Here is a 16,517-nt window from a genome sequence, read left to right as displayed (position 1 = left end):
AGTTGAGACCTGGGGACCTTGGCATGAGCTGGCACCTGGTCTGCCACCATCACACAAAGCATCTCTGAAAAGCACTCCCTGCCTTGTCCTCTATGTTTAAAAGAATTAGAGGACCCAGCCTTGGCACATCTATCCCTTCTGTAGGCAAATTCTTGGCCACTCCATTGCAACCTCTGAAATGCTGAGACTTGAAGCTCATTTCCAGACACACCAATCTTTTCCAGTGGGTCTCCCGGACTCTTAGACCACTTACTCAAGGTACATCTTCCTCCTCTGTGGCTTTGTTTGCTGACATGTCAGCCCCATAGATGGGAGCATGCTGTCCTGGAGAGGATGCTGTATCATGAAACCAAGAGGATTGGGCAAGCTGGCAAAGCTGATCTGAAAATCTGGGGCAGGGATGTCATAGGAGCAGCAGCACCAGTGTCCACAGCACTTCCCCCAAGTAATTGTGGCATCAGCACTGGGCACGCACACCTCATAGCGACACTTACCTTCGTCTCCTTGATCTTGACGGCAATCACTTGCTTGCGCTGCTGGATGATCTCCATGAGCTCATCACATTCCTCCATCAGCTTGGCCTCATGCATGGCTGTGTTCACCTAGGCAGAAACAGGAGAAACCCCAAGCTGTTAGAATGCAACACGCTGACTCAGAGTCTGGCAACTCCAGCAGCTGTGACATCTCTGACAGAGAGATAAGCAACAGCTTACCACCACAGGCCTCCTCTTGTCAGCCAAGGCCTGTGCAGCTGCCAGAGAGTCAGGGACTGAAGTGAGGAGGACATAATACTGTTTAATAGTTACTGCTGTGCAGGCAACAAAAATAGAAGCAGACTGCCATGTTCTGTATTCATTCCCATTTCAGCGGCAGGAGGAAGGCACCAAAGCAATGCTAGATATTAAACTCTTCAGAGCTGGAGCCTGAGCTTCTGTCCTTAGGTCAAATGACAGGGCCCGTCATAATGCGGGAAAGAGCCATTCCCTTGGTGTCCAGCCATGACCAGAAGGGAGCAAGAGACACGTTCTCCAATACAATCAGTTCACATGACACAATCTGAGCCTTCTTCTGGATACTAATGGCCACAGGCCAGCACAGACAGCTCAACCATTAGAACCTAGCTAGTGCCAGTGAGGGTCAGGGTTCTAATAATTAGAAACATAGAAATATAGGGCTGAAGGCGACCTTGAGAGGTCATTTGGTGCAGCCTTCTGTGCTGAGGCAGGGCCAAGGAAACCAAGATCATCCCTGACAGGTGTTTGTTCAACCTGTTCTTTAAAACCAACTGTGAGAGGGATTCCACAACCTGCCTTAATGCTCCAGCATGCTGGGGCCCAGCTTGTCTGTACAGAGCACATATCCAAAGGGGTCCTTCTGACTGATTGTGACAAAGAAAGGGTCCGTGACCTTCTCAAGCAATGTGAGATTGCAGAGCAGGAGTCACTAAGCTGTCACCATCAAAGGGCATGGAGAAAGAATAAAATGCGAGGGGTGAATCAGGCTTCTAATGGACTAGCAGGCAGCAGCTAGAATGGAGCTTTGCCATTTTACACTACAAGACAGAATCCATTGCTTTCTTGTAGGCAGATGCAGCTAAACTGATGCAGCATTTATGCAGCAGGGCGGATGCAAAGTACCAAAGTCCTCAGGTTGGTGCAGAAAGGTCAGCAGTATACAGAGGTGAAAGTAACTTAAAGGACTTACCAGTACCCCGGAGTCCTGAGAGGGAGCACGGCCTCAACCGGAAAAGGCGTGGCCTTTCCAGATTTAAAGGCCCTGGGGCTCCTGCTGTGGAGCTACCAGCTGCACAGGCAGCTGGGAGCCCCAGGGCTCAGGGGCGAATTAAAGGGCCTGGGGCTCCGGCTGCTGCGGAGCTCTGGGTCCTTTAAATCATCGCGGGAGCCCTGCCGCTGCTATCCCGGGGCGGCAGAGCTCGGGTGGGGATTTAAAGGACCTGCTGCTCCTGCCACTGCGGGGAGCCCCAGGCCCTTTAAATCACCGCCAGAGAAGCCGGTCTAGTCCGGCATGGCGTACCGGCTCTTGCTGGTATGCTACACCAGCTTATTTTCACCTCTGGTAGTATAGCTCTAGCTCACCTCAGGCCTCAGCACAGAGGAGCAGCTGGAGGATTATCAAACACTTCTGTACACATGTGATCTGAAGCCAACCATGCTATTGAGGTCAGAGGGAGGAGGGGCTGAGGCAGGTGATGAGGAACACAGCAGAACTTAAAAAGGAGATAAGTCAGGAAGGAAGTTGCAGTGGATTAAAGAAGATGCAGCAGATTTACGTGCAAATGGCTAAATGAACGAATAACAAGAAAGCTGGCCTGCTGTTTCCTGGGGGACAGGCCAGCTTATTTTCCCTTGTTTTACCACTGTTCTTTCTTTCCGGTGATTTGTAAATTTGGTCCTAAACACTAAATGGCCTGAGTACTAGTGAAAAGGCCCTAGAGAGTAACGGCCTCTGGGAGCCACTCCAGGGTGCTCAGGACAGATTCCAGCTGGATGGAGGGTACTCAGCAGAGAGACCTTAATCCACTGAACGGGTTCACCATGGGCAGCAGCAGGCCCGCTTCACCCACGCTAAGCAGCCAGCAGGTCTCAGCCCTGCTCTCAGGGACAGAGACAAGGGCAGTCTCAGTGGCACATTCAGCCATTGCCCTCTCCACTGACTCTGCTGACACAGGGGCCAATGCCTAGTGGAACGGCGGGGTTTGCTTTAACATGGATAATCATCGACTAAACACAGGGCGGATCCCACCAGGTCAATCGTGCAGCTTGCAGTGGAGCAGACAGCAGGTCCCTGGGTCAAATGAACAACATTTGTTAGATCAGAAACTAAATGTTCCATTACCTGATTTTTTTACCCTATAAATGTTTTGGGAAGGACATCAAAGTATATTTCAAATCAAAATTCATTTTGAATTGAAAAATCAAAACTTCTGCTTTCAAAACGGTTAATGCCTCTACCCAGATGCTGGTGTGGATTTGCAGAGACTGTGGCCTGTATTTCCCACTCACAGAAAGCCAGGCTGGGAGGACTATCCAGTGTGAGAGGTGCCTGCTGGTGGAATCTCTGAGGAAGCAGCTGGGAGACTACAGGAGGAGGTGGCCAGGCTAAGGAGCACCCGTGCACACGAGGAATTTCTCGAGAGTATTCGTATGGAGACATAGAATCATAGAATAGAATAATAGAATATCAGGGTTGGAAGGGACCTCAGGAAGTCATTTAGTCCAACCCCCTGCTCAAAGTAGGACCAATTCCCAATTAAATCATCCCTGTCAGGGCTTTGTCAAGCCTGACCTTAAAAACCTCTAAGGAAGGAGATTCCATCACTTCTCTAGGTAACCCATTCCAGCGCTTCACCACTCTCTGAGTGAAAAAGTTTTTCCTAATATCCAACCTAAACCTCCTCCACTGCAACTTGAGACCATTACTCCTTGTTCTGTCATCAGGTACCACTGAGAACAGTCTAGATCCATTCTCTTTGAAACCCCCTTTCAGGTAGTTGAAAGCAGCTATCAAATTCCCCCTCATTCTTCTCTTCTGCAGACTAAACAATCCCAGTTCCCTCAGCCTCTCCTCATAAGTCATGTGCTCCAGCCCCCTAATCATTTTTGTTGCCCCAAGGTTGAGGACACTATCCAGCTAGATAGGACTACTCTCTTGCCACCAAGGGAGGAGGATAAGGCTCTGGTATAGGGAGGACACTGGCTGCTGGTTACTTCTGGCAGCAGGCAATGCTCCACTCCTACTCCCAGCCCACTCACCATGGTGATGGAGAACTGTTACGCTGCCATGGCAACAAGTGATGAGGAATCACCCCCAAAGATTGAAGAGGAGAAGCCACATACCCCCAAGATTGGGAGGATCAGAACCACCACTCCTAGGAGGAAACGTAGGGAAGTGGTGGTTGGAGACTCTTCTGAGAGAGATGGAGGCACTATTCTGTTGCCTGGACATGGCATCCCAAGAGGTATGCTGCCTGCCAGGGGCCCATATCTGAGATGTTACGGAAGGACTGTTGAGGATCATCTGGCCCTCTGACTACTACCCCACACTACTCATCCATGTGGGCACTAATGATACTGCAAGACATGACCCTCAGCAGATCAGAAGTGACCACAGGGCTCTGGGAGTAAGGGTAAGGGAGTTGGGAGCGCAGGTGGTGTTCTCTTCAATCTTTCCAGTCAAGGGTAGGGGCCTCGGCAGAGACAGATACATTCTGGAGGTGAATGCCTGGCTGCAAAGATGGTGTTGCTAGGAGGGCTTTGGCCTCCTTGACCACGGGATGTTGTTCCAGGAAGAAAGATTGCTAAAAAGAGATGAGGTCCACCTAGCGAGGAAGGGGAAGAGCATATTTGACTACAGACTGGCTAACCTAGTGAGGAGGGCTTTAAACTAGGTTTGACAGGGGCAAGTGATCAAAGCCCACAGATAAGTCAAAAACATGGAGACCTGGGAGAAGGGTCAGACTTCAGGGGGAGCATGGGCTGTTAAGCAGAAATAAGGGAGAGACAAGACAGAACTGTGGGGAGGGGGCGGAATCAAATCAGTATCTTAGATATCTGTATACTAATGCAAGAAGAATGGGAAATAATCAGGAAGTACTCCAAATGCTAATAAATAAACACATCTATGACATAGTTGGCATCACGGAGACTTGGTGAGATAATACGCACGACTGGAATATTGGTATAGAAGGATACAGCTTGCTCAGGAAGGACAAGTAGGCAGAAAAGGGATGAGGTGTTGTCTTATATATTAAAAATGTATACATTTGGACTGAGGTTGAGATAGAAATAAGAAACAGACTTGTTGAAAGTCTCTGGGTAAGGATAAAAGGGGTAAAAAACAAGGGTGATGTCATGGTAGCGGGTCTACTACAGACCACCAAACCAGGAAGAAGAGGTGGATGAGGCTTTTTTTAAACAACTAACAAAATCATCCAAAGCACAGGAGTTGGTGGTGATGGAGGACTTCAACAACCCAGACATCTGTTGGGAAAATAACACAGCAGGACACAGATTATCCAACAAGTTCTAGGAATGTATTGGAGACAATTTTTTATTTCAGAAGGTAGAAAAAGCTACTAGTGGGGAAGGCTATTCTAGATTTGATTTTGACAAATAGGGAGGAACTGGCTGAGAATTTGAAAGAGGAAGGCAACTTGGGTGAAAGTGATCATGAAATGGTAGTTCAAGATTCTAAGGAATAGTAGGAGGGAGAAAAGCACAATAAAGACAATGGATTTCAAGAAGGCAGACTTTAGCAAACTCAGGGAGTTGGTAGGTAAAATCCCATGGGAGCAAGTCTAAGAGAAAAAACTATTGAAGACAGTTGGCAGTTTTTCAAAGAGACATTATTAATGGCACAAGAGCATAGGAAAGATAGGAAGTATGGCAAGAGACCACTCTGGCTTACTCAGGAGATCTTCAACAAACTAAAACTCAAAAAAGAGTTCTATAAAAAGTGGAAACTCGGTCAAATTACAAAGGATGAATATAAACAAATAACACAAATACGTAGGGTCAAAATTAGAAAAATTAGAAAAGCACAAAATGAGATAAAACTAGCTAGGGACACAAAAGGTAACAAGAAAACATTCTACAATACATTAGAACCAAGAGGAAGACCAAGGACAGAGTAGGCCCATTACTCAATATAGGGGGGAGACAATAACAAAAAATGTGGAAATGGCAGTGCTGCTTAATGACCTCTTTGTTTTGTTTCAGCTTTCACCAAGAAGGTTGGTGGCAACTGGACGTCTAACATAGTGAATGCCAGTGAAAATGAGGTAGGATCAGAGTCTAAAACAGGGAAAGAACAAGTCAAATATTACTTAGTCAAATTAGATGTCTTCAAATCACCAAGGCCTGATGAAATGCATCCGAGAATACTCAAGGAGCTGACTGAGGAGATATCTGAGCCATTAGCAATTATTTTTGAAAAGTCATGGAAGATAGGAGACATTCTAGAAGACTGGAAAAGGGCAAATCTAATGCCCATCTATAAGAAGGGAAAAAAGGACAACCCTGGGAATTACAGACCAGTCAGCTTAACTTTTATATCCGGAAAGATACTGGAGCAAATAATTAAGCAATGAATTTGTAAACACCTAGAAGAAAATAAGGTGATAAATAAAAGTCAGCATGGATTTGTCAAGAACAAGTCATGTCAAACCAACCTGATAGCTTTCTTTGACAGGGTAACAAGCCTTGTGTATGGGGGGAAGCAGTAGATGTGGTATATCTTGACTTTAGTAAGGCTTTTGATACTTTCTCTCATGACATTCTCATAAACAAACTAGGGAAATACAACCTAGAGGGAGCTACTATAAGTTGGGTGCATAACTGGTTGGAAAATCATTCTCAGAGAGTAGTTATCAGTGGTTCACAGTCATGCTGGAAGGGCATAACAAGTGGGGTCCTGCAGAGATTAGTTCTGGGTCCAGTTCTGTTCAATATCTTCATCAATGATTTAGATAATGGCATAGAAAGTACACTTATAAAGTTTGAGGAGGATACCAAGCTGGGAGGGGGTGCAAATGCGTTGGATGATAGGATTAAAATTCAAAATGATCTGGAGAAAAGGTCTGAAGTAAATAGGATAAAATTCAATAAGGACAAAGGCAAAGTACTCCACTTAGGAAGGAACAATGAGTTGCACACATACAAAATGGCAAATGACCGCCTACGAAGGAGTACCGCTATCATAAGCCTCTTTCCCAAATCAGGACCTTAGCGTCCAAAATCTGGGTGCTTAGCATGAACCCTTCTAAGCTCACTTACCAGCTTAGCTTTGATCTCGCTGCCACCATCCAAAAATTCCAGGGTTTTGGCCCCCTCTGGTCTCCCCAAACCTTCTTTGGGGGGACCCCAAGACTCAGAAGCCCTGAGCCTACAACAAAAGGAAATAACCCACTTCCCTTCCCCCTCTCTCTCTCCCACCCAGACTTTCCTCTCTGGGCTAACCTGAGAGTATTGATGCAATCTCTTTACATCACAATACCAAGAAGCATGTCTCCTTTATTCCACAAAGAGACAAACCCCAAATACAAGGAAACAGATGATTCTCTTCTCTTTCCCACTCCCACCAGTTCGCTGGTGCTCAGAGCTTACCCTCCGTAGATCTAACACAAAGAGAATTCCCTCCCTTGATTCACTTAGCCTATCAGAGAGAGAAACTCAACAAGTCTTAAAAAGAAAACTTTGATTTAAAATGAAAGAAAAAGCCATTAAGAAATATAACTCTGCCTCAAGTACATACAGGGCTATTGCTTATAAGAAAATATGAATAAACAGTCTGATTCAAAACAGATATCAAATTTGAAAACTTCCAGCAATTACACACATGTAAATACACCCAAAAAAAACATAAAAGCCTTATATCGTTTTCTACCCTGTACTTACAAGTTGGACAAGAAAGATTAGAAGATAGAAAGAGCTTCTCATAGCTGAGAACAAACAAAAGACTCAGATCCCCAAAATTCCCTCCATGACTGAAAACATCGTTTTCTGATTGGTCGTCTGGTCAGGTGTTTGGGTCCCTTGGTTACCCCTTTAACAGGTAAAACAAACATTAAACCTTACGCTATCTATTTATGACAACTGCGGAAAGGGATCTCGGGTCATAGTTGGACCACAAGCCACAAGCTAAATATGAGTCAACAGTGTAACGCTGTTGCAAAAAAACCAAACATCATTCTGGGATGTATTAGCAGGAGGATTGTAAACAAGACACGAGAAGTAATTCTTCCACTCGACTCTGCGCTGATTAGGCCTCAACTGGAGTATTGTGTCCAGTTCTGGGTGCCATGTTTCAGGGAAGATGTGGACAAACTGGAGAATGGCCAGAGAAGAGCAACAAAAATGATTAAAGGTCTAGAACAGAGGTTTTCGAACTGTGGTCTGCGAGCTCCATTCAAGTTCTCCACGGATAGTTCCCTTTGAGGTGTGCGTCATGGTGGCTGCACATGAGAGAATAAAGGGGTACCCACCTAATTAGTGGAGCCACACAGGTGTGCCTCCACTAATTAGGTGCCTGGACTCCGGAGAAGATCAATATGTAAGGTGAGGTGGTGGTCTTGGGGGGATAGAGTGTAGGTGGGAGAGGGCACTGGGGTGAGGAGGGGGGAGGAATTTGTGAAGTGCAGGGCTGAGGCGGCCAGAGAAAGAGGCTACTTTCCCCGGCTCCAAGGCTGCAGCCCCCTTCCTCCGAGCTCAGCTCAGGAGTTGCCGCGGAGGGGGAGAGAGGGCACATCCATGGCATTAGAAAGGTAAGACTACTGATATTAAAATATGAGTCGTGTGCTTTTATTTGTAGAACAAAAAACCCCATTAATTATTGAGGGTTTTTTTATGCAGCACTTTTATCTAAAGCGCTTTACAATAGTTAGCTAATGGTACAAACAACACTTGGAAAGATCATTAAGTGGTCTGCCGAGACTCTCAGCAATTTTCATGTGGTTATGGAAAAAAGGGTTTCAGAACCACTGGTCTAGAAAACATGATCTATGAGGGAAGATTGAAAAAGCTGGGTTTCTTTAATCTGGAGAAGAGAAGACTGAGAGGGGACATGATAACAGTTTTCAAGTACATAAAAGGTTGTTACAAAGAGGAGGAAGGAAAACTGTTCTTCTTAACCTCTGGGGATAGGACAAGAAGCAATGGGCTTAAATTGCAGCAAGAGCAGTTTAGGTTGGACGTTAGGAAAAACTTCTTAACTGTCAGAATGGTTAAGCACTGGAATAAATTGCCTAGGGTCGTGGTGGAATCTCCATCATTGGGGATTTTTAAGAGCAGGCTGGACAAACACCTGTCAGGGATGATCTAGATCAGGGGTTGGCAACCGATGGTATGCGTGCCAAAGATGGCACGTGAGTCGATTTTTAATGGCATGCTGGAGCCTGCCGGGACTCCAGTGTGCCATTCAAAATCCTGCCAACGCGGCAAGCTGCAGGGTCCGCGTTCCCGGTTGGAGCGCCAGCCGAGCCCAGCAAGCCGCCGGCCCCTCCTGCGCCTTCCCCGCCTTCCCCTGGAGCCCTGCTGCCGCCACACGCAGCACTCTGGGGGCCGGGGCCATGCACTCCCACGGGGCAGAGTTTGGCTCCGTGCGGAGGGAAAACCACTCCCCGCTCATCCAGAGCCCTGCCGCCACGTGTCCAGCGCTCTCAGGGGTGGAGCAGCGCTGTGTGCATGGCGGCAGGGCTCCGGATGAGTGGGGAGCCTCATGGTAAGGGGTCTGGGGCTGGGAGGGGGTTGGATAAGGGTTGGGGACAGTCAGGGGATAGGGAGCAGGTGGATCCCGGGGGGTGGTTAGGGGCGGGGCTCTCTTGGGGTTGCTGCAGTTTAGGGAGCGTGGAGGGGTGGTGGGGCTGGGAGTCCTGGGGTCTATTTAGGGGGTCAATAGGGGTCAGGGACAGGAGAGCCAGAGGGGTCCTGGGGAGCAGTTAGGGTGGGCGGGTGTCTCTGGATGGGGGTAGTCAGGGGAAGGAGCTGGGGAGTTGGAATGATTGGGATTCTGGGGGTGGGGGGCTGTCAGGAAGGCAGGGGTGTGGAGATGGGTGGGGCAGGCAGGGAGCAGGGGGGGTTATTATGGGTCCGAGTCTCTGGCGGTCCTGTCCGGGGGCGGGAGCGTGTTTTGTAGGCATGGAGGTCCAGGGAGGTCTGTCTGGGTGCGGGAGTGTGGGACAAGGGTTGGGTTCAGTCAAGGGACAGCTAGGAGGTAGGGTCTCTGGGGGCAGTCGGAGATCAAGGGGCAGTGGGCTTAGATATAGGGGGTGGGGTTAGAAGCGTGGTGTTGGGACAAGGAGTGGGGGGTGGGTGGTGGGTTTGGGGGGGGCAGGTTCACCCAGCCCTCTGCTCTGAGCTCTGATCCCTTCCCCCCACGCCTTTTTCTGCCCTGAGCCCTGACAGCCCCCACACACCCCAGACACTCTTGCCCTGAGACCTGTACCACCCAGCCTCTGGATTCCTTCATCCCCTCCCAAGACCCAGCCCTGACTCTGGACCCCACCACACCAGCCCCCTACCCTGACACTTGTCACCACCCTACACTCCCCCGCCCTCTGCCCTGACTTTGCACCCCCCACATCCCAGCCCCCCCCATATCCTGCACCCTGCAATCCCCACCCCACCCTGAAGCACCAAACGGGAGCTCCATTGCACCCCACTCACATTCCCACCTGCACCCCCTCACCAATGGGAGCTGAATCAGGGTAAGTGCCCCCACATCCAACTCTGCCCCAAACCTGAGCCCCTTCCCGATTCTAGCTCTGGCCCAGACTCTTCACCCCAGCCCTGTGCTCAGTCCACTCCCACCCTCAGCTCAGTGCAGAGAGAGGAAGAGAATGGGCAGAAACCAGATAAGGTTAGGTTACCACTGATATCGTGGGCAGGGCCGGAGGGACCCCAGGACCGCAGCGGGCTGAGTGGGCTCCAGCAAGCCGGGATGCACTGGAGGAGCTGGACGGATGGAACCCCTTGAGCGGCGTGGCTTTGAGCCGCTCAGCCCGCTGCGGTCTGGGGTTCTGGCTGCTCCGACCTTCCCAGCTGGGTCCCAGTCCGCAGTCCACTCTGCCCAACTGCGACTCGTTGTGCACGATACTCCAAGTCGCAGCGGAGCGGGCGGTATAAGCTCACATTTTTAATTTATTTTAATGAGCTTTTCTTAAATTATTTGAAACCTTGATTTATTTCAATCACTACTAGTTTAGTTATATAATATATAGACTTGTAGAGAGAGACCTTTTAAAAAACATTAAAATGTATTACTGGCACACGAAACCTTAAATTAGAGTGAATAAATGAAGACTTGGCACACTGCTTCTGAAAGGTTGCCGACCCCTGATCTAGATAATACCTGGTCCTGCCTTGAATGCAGGGGACTGGACTAGATGACATCTCGATGGTCCTTCCAGTTCTATGATTCTATGAAAATGAAAGGTTTCCACTTTTTTTTTCCTTCAGATTTGTTTGTTTTTCTTCCCCTGGCCAAAACAATCTGGTGAATTTGAGGTGAATTTGTAAAATGTTTCCGTTAATCCGAATCTGCATTTTCAGGGAAAAAATGGTTTGTCCCAAAATTTTGCTCAGTTCTAGCGAGGATATCAAGACCTGATCTGGAAAGCATCCTGACCATAAGTCTCTGTGCCCTTACGCTTTCTCCCCCAGACAGGCAAATGGCCATCTGTCTCCTGGAATTCAGTGTCGTTCTAGAAGTGGGGTGCTAGCCCCATAAGCCCCTTTGATTTGGCCTCATGCTATGGGAAGCATGGGCATACTTTTTAAAGGCATATGCTTGGTCTCTCCTGCATCCCCCTCCTTACTGTGCTACAATGGACACTCCCACACTTTCCAGTGGCAGAGCGCCCATGCCCCAAGTGTGCCAGCACTGAATGAAGCTCTGGGATGAGCCACAAAAAGCTGCAGTTTCACAGCAATATCCATTTAGCTTCTGGGCCCTTTACTGATGCTCCTATCTCCCCAGCCTCCCTGCCAGTGTTTGGGGTCTAGTGATAAAGGAATAAGTTTGAGCTGTACAGCCCAACTGAACGTCTCCTTCCCAGGGCACAGGCCACAGAGAGGCGAGTGTCATCTTCCAGACTCGCTCCACAGAAGGCCTTGTTGGTCAGCAACAGAGTTTGGAGGATAGAAGGACATGGTCTAGCTCTGGCCACTGCAGCCTGCAACCCCATTGTGGGGCAATGCAATCAGGTTAGATGAACTTTTCCAAAAGCTATGCACTAGCCTGGCCAGAAGTTACTGAGCTAGACACAGTAGTCCTGAGTCTCCTTTTCTGGTCTGTGTCATGCAGAACATCAGGCCAGATCATAACACACCCCGCTGGTCAACAGCATCCATGAATGTGCCATTGTGTCCAAGAGGAGCCAGTTTTTACTCTCTCTCCCTCTCCAGACCAAATATCTTCTGGTCAGCAAAATACTGCAGGGGAAGGCGTCTACTGTGGGCTAGGCACTGCCCCATCTACTCCATGGCATTCTGAGTCAGTGCCCTTTGAGTGCTTTGAGCAAAGGATGGGGGATCAGGACTCCTCAATCCATGTCCTGCCACTTTGTAATCATGTGCAGGCCTCCATCCCCCTCTATACCTCAGCTTCCCTCTAACAAGGGGATAACAACACTGACCCACCTTGCAGGGGAGTTCTGAGGCTTAATTCAGTAACTCCTCAGACTGCAGTTAATGCCAGAGTATCTAAGGATAGGATTTTAGGGGGCTAGTTCAGTGGTTTGAGCATTGGCCTACTAAACCCAGCATTGTGAGTTCAATCCTTGAGTGGGCCATTTAGGGAACTGGGGTAAAAATCTGTCTGGGGATGGATCCTGGTTTGAGCAGGGGGTTGGACCAGATGACCCCTTGAAGTCCCTTCCAACCCTGATATTCTATGTGCTGTCACAGGGCCATGGAACGGCCTCTGTCCTTGCCTAGAACAAATCCCAATTGACCTCTCTGCCAGAACTCAGCTTGCCCTCCCATGGTGTGCTACGTTCCCACTTAGTGATGGGTAGGTGGCACTCAGAGGACCTGGCATGGAGCCCAGAGCAGCTCTCTTCTATATATATGAAGGCTAGAAAGTGGTGGATGGGAGCATGAGGTCCTCCACCCACTGGGGGACTTGGGTGTCTTCTCCAACCTCTTTGGTCCCTGCCATGATGAGAAGCAGGAGTCTCGTTCTTGAGCTGAGAAGAGCCAGACATAGTGCGGGGGAATAGGGACAAGAGGAGAGAGAGACAGCAGAAGCATTTACTCATCGTTGTCACTAAGATTCAGATCTTAGGGGCAAGCACACTTGCCTCAGTTAACGTGGAAGGTGCTTTGAGTGCTGTGAGCACTATGGGATCGGTGCCATCTCAGTGCTGCTATCATCACTAGAAAGGCACAAAGGGAATGGAATCGTGCTCCAGTCAGGCAAGGCCGAGACTAGATATGTGTGTTGTGACAAAGTTCCTCCTCTACCTTGGTGGGTCCTGCACTTATTGGCGGAATTTGCTAGCCTCAGAGATATTCCTGTGTTGGATCAGGAGTTGGGAGGTTTTGGGAGGAACCCAGGCCCGCCCTCTACCCCATCCTGGGTTCCAGCCCAGGGCCCTGTGGACTGCAGCTGTCTAGAGTGCTTTCTGGAACAGCTGCACGACAGCTACAATTCCCTGGGCTACTTCCCTATGGCCTCCTCCCAACACCTTCTTTGTCCTCACCACAGGACCTCCCTTCTGATGTCTGTTAATGCTTGTACTCCAGCAGCACATCCTCTCACTTCCAGCTCCTTATGCAAACCTCAGCAACTGGAGTGAGAGACTTTTTATACCAGGTGTCCTGATTAGCCTTCATTAATTCTAATAACTTCCCAATTGGCTACAGGTAACCTAATTAGCCTGCCTGCCTTAATTAGTTCTAGAAAGTTCCTGAGTGTTCTGGAATAGTCCCTGTTATCTTACCCAGGGAAAAGGGATCTGCTTAACCTGGAGCTAATGTATTTACCTTTGATCACTCTCTTGTAGCCATCTGGCCTGACCCAGTCACAGTGTTTATCGAGTTACCTTCATGTACAGACCCACACCCACCTATGGCAAAAGGTACAGCACCCAGGGCTTACATTTACCAGACCAGGGTAACTATAAACTTAGACAGACTGCGGTCTTTACTATCCACGCAAGGAACCATTGGATGGCTGCTGCCAGTGGAGTAATGTTACCTTACGACCACTGTAGTGGAACACACATTTATAACAGCATAGGATGCCACATGCTACCTGCATAATTAGTGTAAAAAAGGCTTGTTAGCTGCCTTCAAGGGTTGTTTCCTGCAGCTTCCAGGACTTTATTGACCTCATTTACTACAAATCTATCCCAGTTGGTACTTGGAGAGGAGGTAGTGCTGAATACAGATGCAAAAGGCCATCACTCGCACTGATTCAATTTCTGATTAATGAGCATCTTCATGTTAAAATACTATGCAACAAATAATAAGACATCTGTGCTATTGCTGCTGCCCACAACCCTCTCCTGGCTCGCATGAGGTGGCTCTGAGAGACGAATGTATCTTACTCTGGAGAGAGAGGGGTGTTCTGACAAGTCTGTCTCATTAACAGAGCAGCTGTTAGCTGGAAAAATAAAGCCCACAAAATACTAGTGGAAAACCCTTTGATCTATGAGAAGCAAGGAGGAAAGAAAACACAGAGCTGCATGCCATGTGATGAGCAGCTTGGGGAGGGCGCATTCGTATTACTGAATGTCTAGGACTTAATCTAGAACTCACTGTATCGCAGGGACTGGTTCCTGCTGTATTTAAAAGAAACAAGATTCTTCAATAGCTACCAGGAAAGAACAGAACTCTAGAGCTGGGCGGGCTTGCTGGCCGAGTGGAGCTAAGCCAGCATGGGGCTGGCTGGCCGAGAGGAGCGGAGCCAGCACGGGGCTGAAAGGTAAGGGCTTTGGTTTTTCACAGTCAGAAAATCTGGTCTGGGAGATTCTTATTCACCAGCCTAGATTGTGAGTCTGTCTGCCCTGGGCACAGGAACAAAACCTAATCAGTCGGAGCTAGAGGCCGAGTACCTGGACATGTTCTATCTCCTTGCTAAGACACCGAGGGAAGGTCTACACTACAGCAGGAATCAACGCTCTGAGATTGATCCACCGGCAGTCGATTTAGCAGGTCTAGTAAAGACCCACCAAATTGACTGCAGATCGCTCTCTAGCTGACACCTGTACTCTACCCCGATGAGAAGAATAAGGTAAGTCAACAGGAGATTTTCTCCCATTGATTCCCCGCAGTGTAGACCCTGTGGTAACTCGACCTAAGGTATGTCGACTCCAGTTATGTTATTCACATGCTGGAGCTGCGTAGGGTAGGTCGACTTATCGCGGCAGTGTAGACGTAGCCTGAGTAAGAGAACGGCTGGTGGCATTACTCAGGGCAGCTCCAGGTGAGTGAGCCAGAAGGGGCCATGGCTCATATGACATTAAAACAGGGCTGAAGAAACTTAAGAGAGAAACATACATACTGTGTATGTGTATGTCCCCCCTCCTCCAGCATCTACAGCAGCTGGGTGATTCCAGTGACTAGACATCCTCCCTAAGGCCAAGACAGGCAACTTCTGGTTTGAGAACACATGGAGGGAGTGAGCTTCACGCTCAAGAGCAGTTACTGCCTCCAGCTGAGGATGGAGCCCGTTTACACTGCAAGATGACCTGACACAAGCCTCTCTCCATTTTGCCAAGACACCTATAGGTTAGAACCAAGGGCCTTCCAGATTAGACCATCCTATGGTCCTAATGGTAATTTGTTATGGGAACCTACTTTGCAAAAAATGCAGCATGCCACAGCTGCAGGGGATTGGAGCACTCATAAGCTGTGCTGAAGAACTCAGAGCTTCACTGCCCATCCTTGTCTCACAGGCAGTCCCCTCCCCGGACATTGACACTTACAAGGCCCAGTGAAAACTGGGTATCCATTTAAGGGGAAAACAGAGAATGAAACAGTCCTATCCCACAGTAGGTAGGAACTGGCTGGCTATATGGCCTTAGACTCCATTACATGTCTCATCAAGATGATAGCGCATCAGCTGGATAAGCTGTAACCTCCACTCCCTTCTTAAAAAAAGGAAAACCATATGAAGCAAATATCATCCTATTACTCAGGATTCCACCTTGGCTAGATCCAAGAACACAATGGGTCATGACAGCTAGAGAAAAGGGCACTGAACCCTCTGGGTGTGTATTACAATTTCACAGGTCCCTAGAGACTTTCAATGCAAAGAAGAGGGATTGGATTCTCTACTCAGCACTTCACAAAGGGTAACACCACAGGAGATTTCCTTTTGTCCCAGGGTCAGATTAAGGATGTGCTGAAAGGTGACCCAGGCAATACAATAACTAGTTCCACTAAGACGTGACCACTATCTCTTGACCTTAATATTTCAAATCGGGCCACCTCTATCTAAAGTCTTAACACCTTTTTGCCCTGGTCTACACTTAAAATTTAGATTGTTGCTCGGTGCCATGATGAGCACTGTAGTTAAGCCAGGGGTCGGCAACCTATGGCACGCGTGCCAAAGACGGCACGCGAGCCAATTTTTAATGGCATGCTGGAGCCTGCCGGGACTCCAGCATGCCACTAAAAATCCTGCCCAGCCCGGCGCACTCTCCTCTGCCCTCCACTTCCCCCGTGGGGGCAGGGAGCAGAAGCATAGCCATGCGCACGGGGTGGGCAAATGGCCCCACTCTCCCGGCACGGCAGGCCGCAGGGTCTGCGCTTCCGGGCAGGAACGCGGGGCCGAACGCAGCAAGCTGCCGGCCCCTCCCCCACATTATCCCCTCCCCTGGAGCCCTGCCGCTGCGCGCAGCGCTCTGGGGGTCGGGGCTGCGCGCTCCCACGGGGCAGCGTTTGCCTCCATGGGGAGGCAGACATGCTCCTCGCTCAACCGGAGGGGTGGGGCTGTGTGCGCCCGCAGAGCAGCATATGTAGCTCTGTGTGGAGCCACATGGGAAGGGGCCC

At 49.0% G+C, this 16,517-nt stretch overlaps 1 protein-coding gene across 3 annotated transcripts in view; it reads right to left on the bottom strand.

Annotated features, from left to right (window-relative positions):
• The window catches only part of MID2 (midline 2), a 416,243-nt gene that overhangs the window by 129,316 nt on the left and 270,410 nt on the right, over positions 1-16,517 (bottom strand). For all 3 annotated transcript variants that reach the window (XM_075068687.1, XM_032773776.2, XM_032773777.2), the window contains exon 4: positions 495-602. In XM_075068687.1, coding sequence (XP_074924788.1) covers positions 495-602 — 108 coding nt within the window. The remainder of the gene's footprint in view (positions 1-494; positions 603-16,517) is intronic.

This window comes from Chelonoidis abingdonii, chromosome 8 (assembly GCF_003597395.2).
Source record: "Chelonoidis abingdonii isolate Lonesome George chromosome 8, CheloAbing_2.0, whole genome shotgun sequence".
Taxonomy (NCBI): domain Eukaryota; kingdom Metazoa; phylum Chordata; order Testudines; family Testudinidae; genus Chelonoidis; species Chelonoidis abingdonii.
This window is presented reverse-complemented; position numbering and strand designations above follow the sequence as displayed.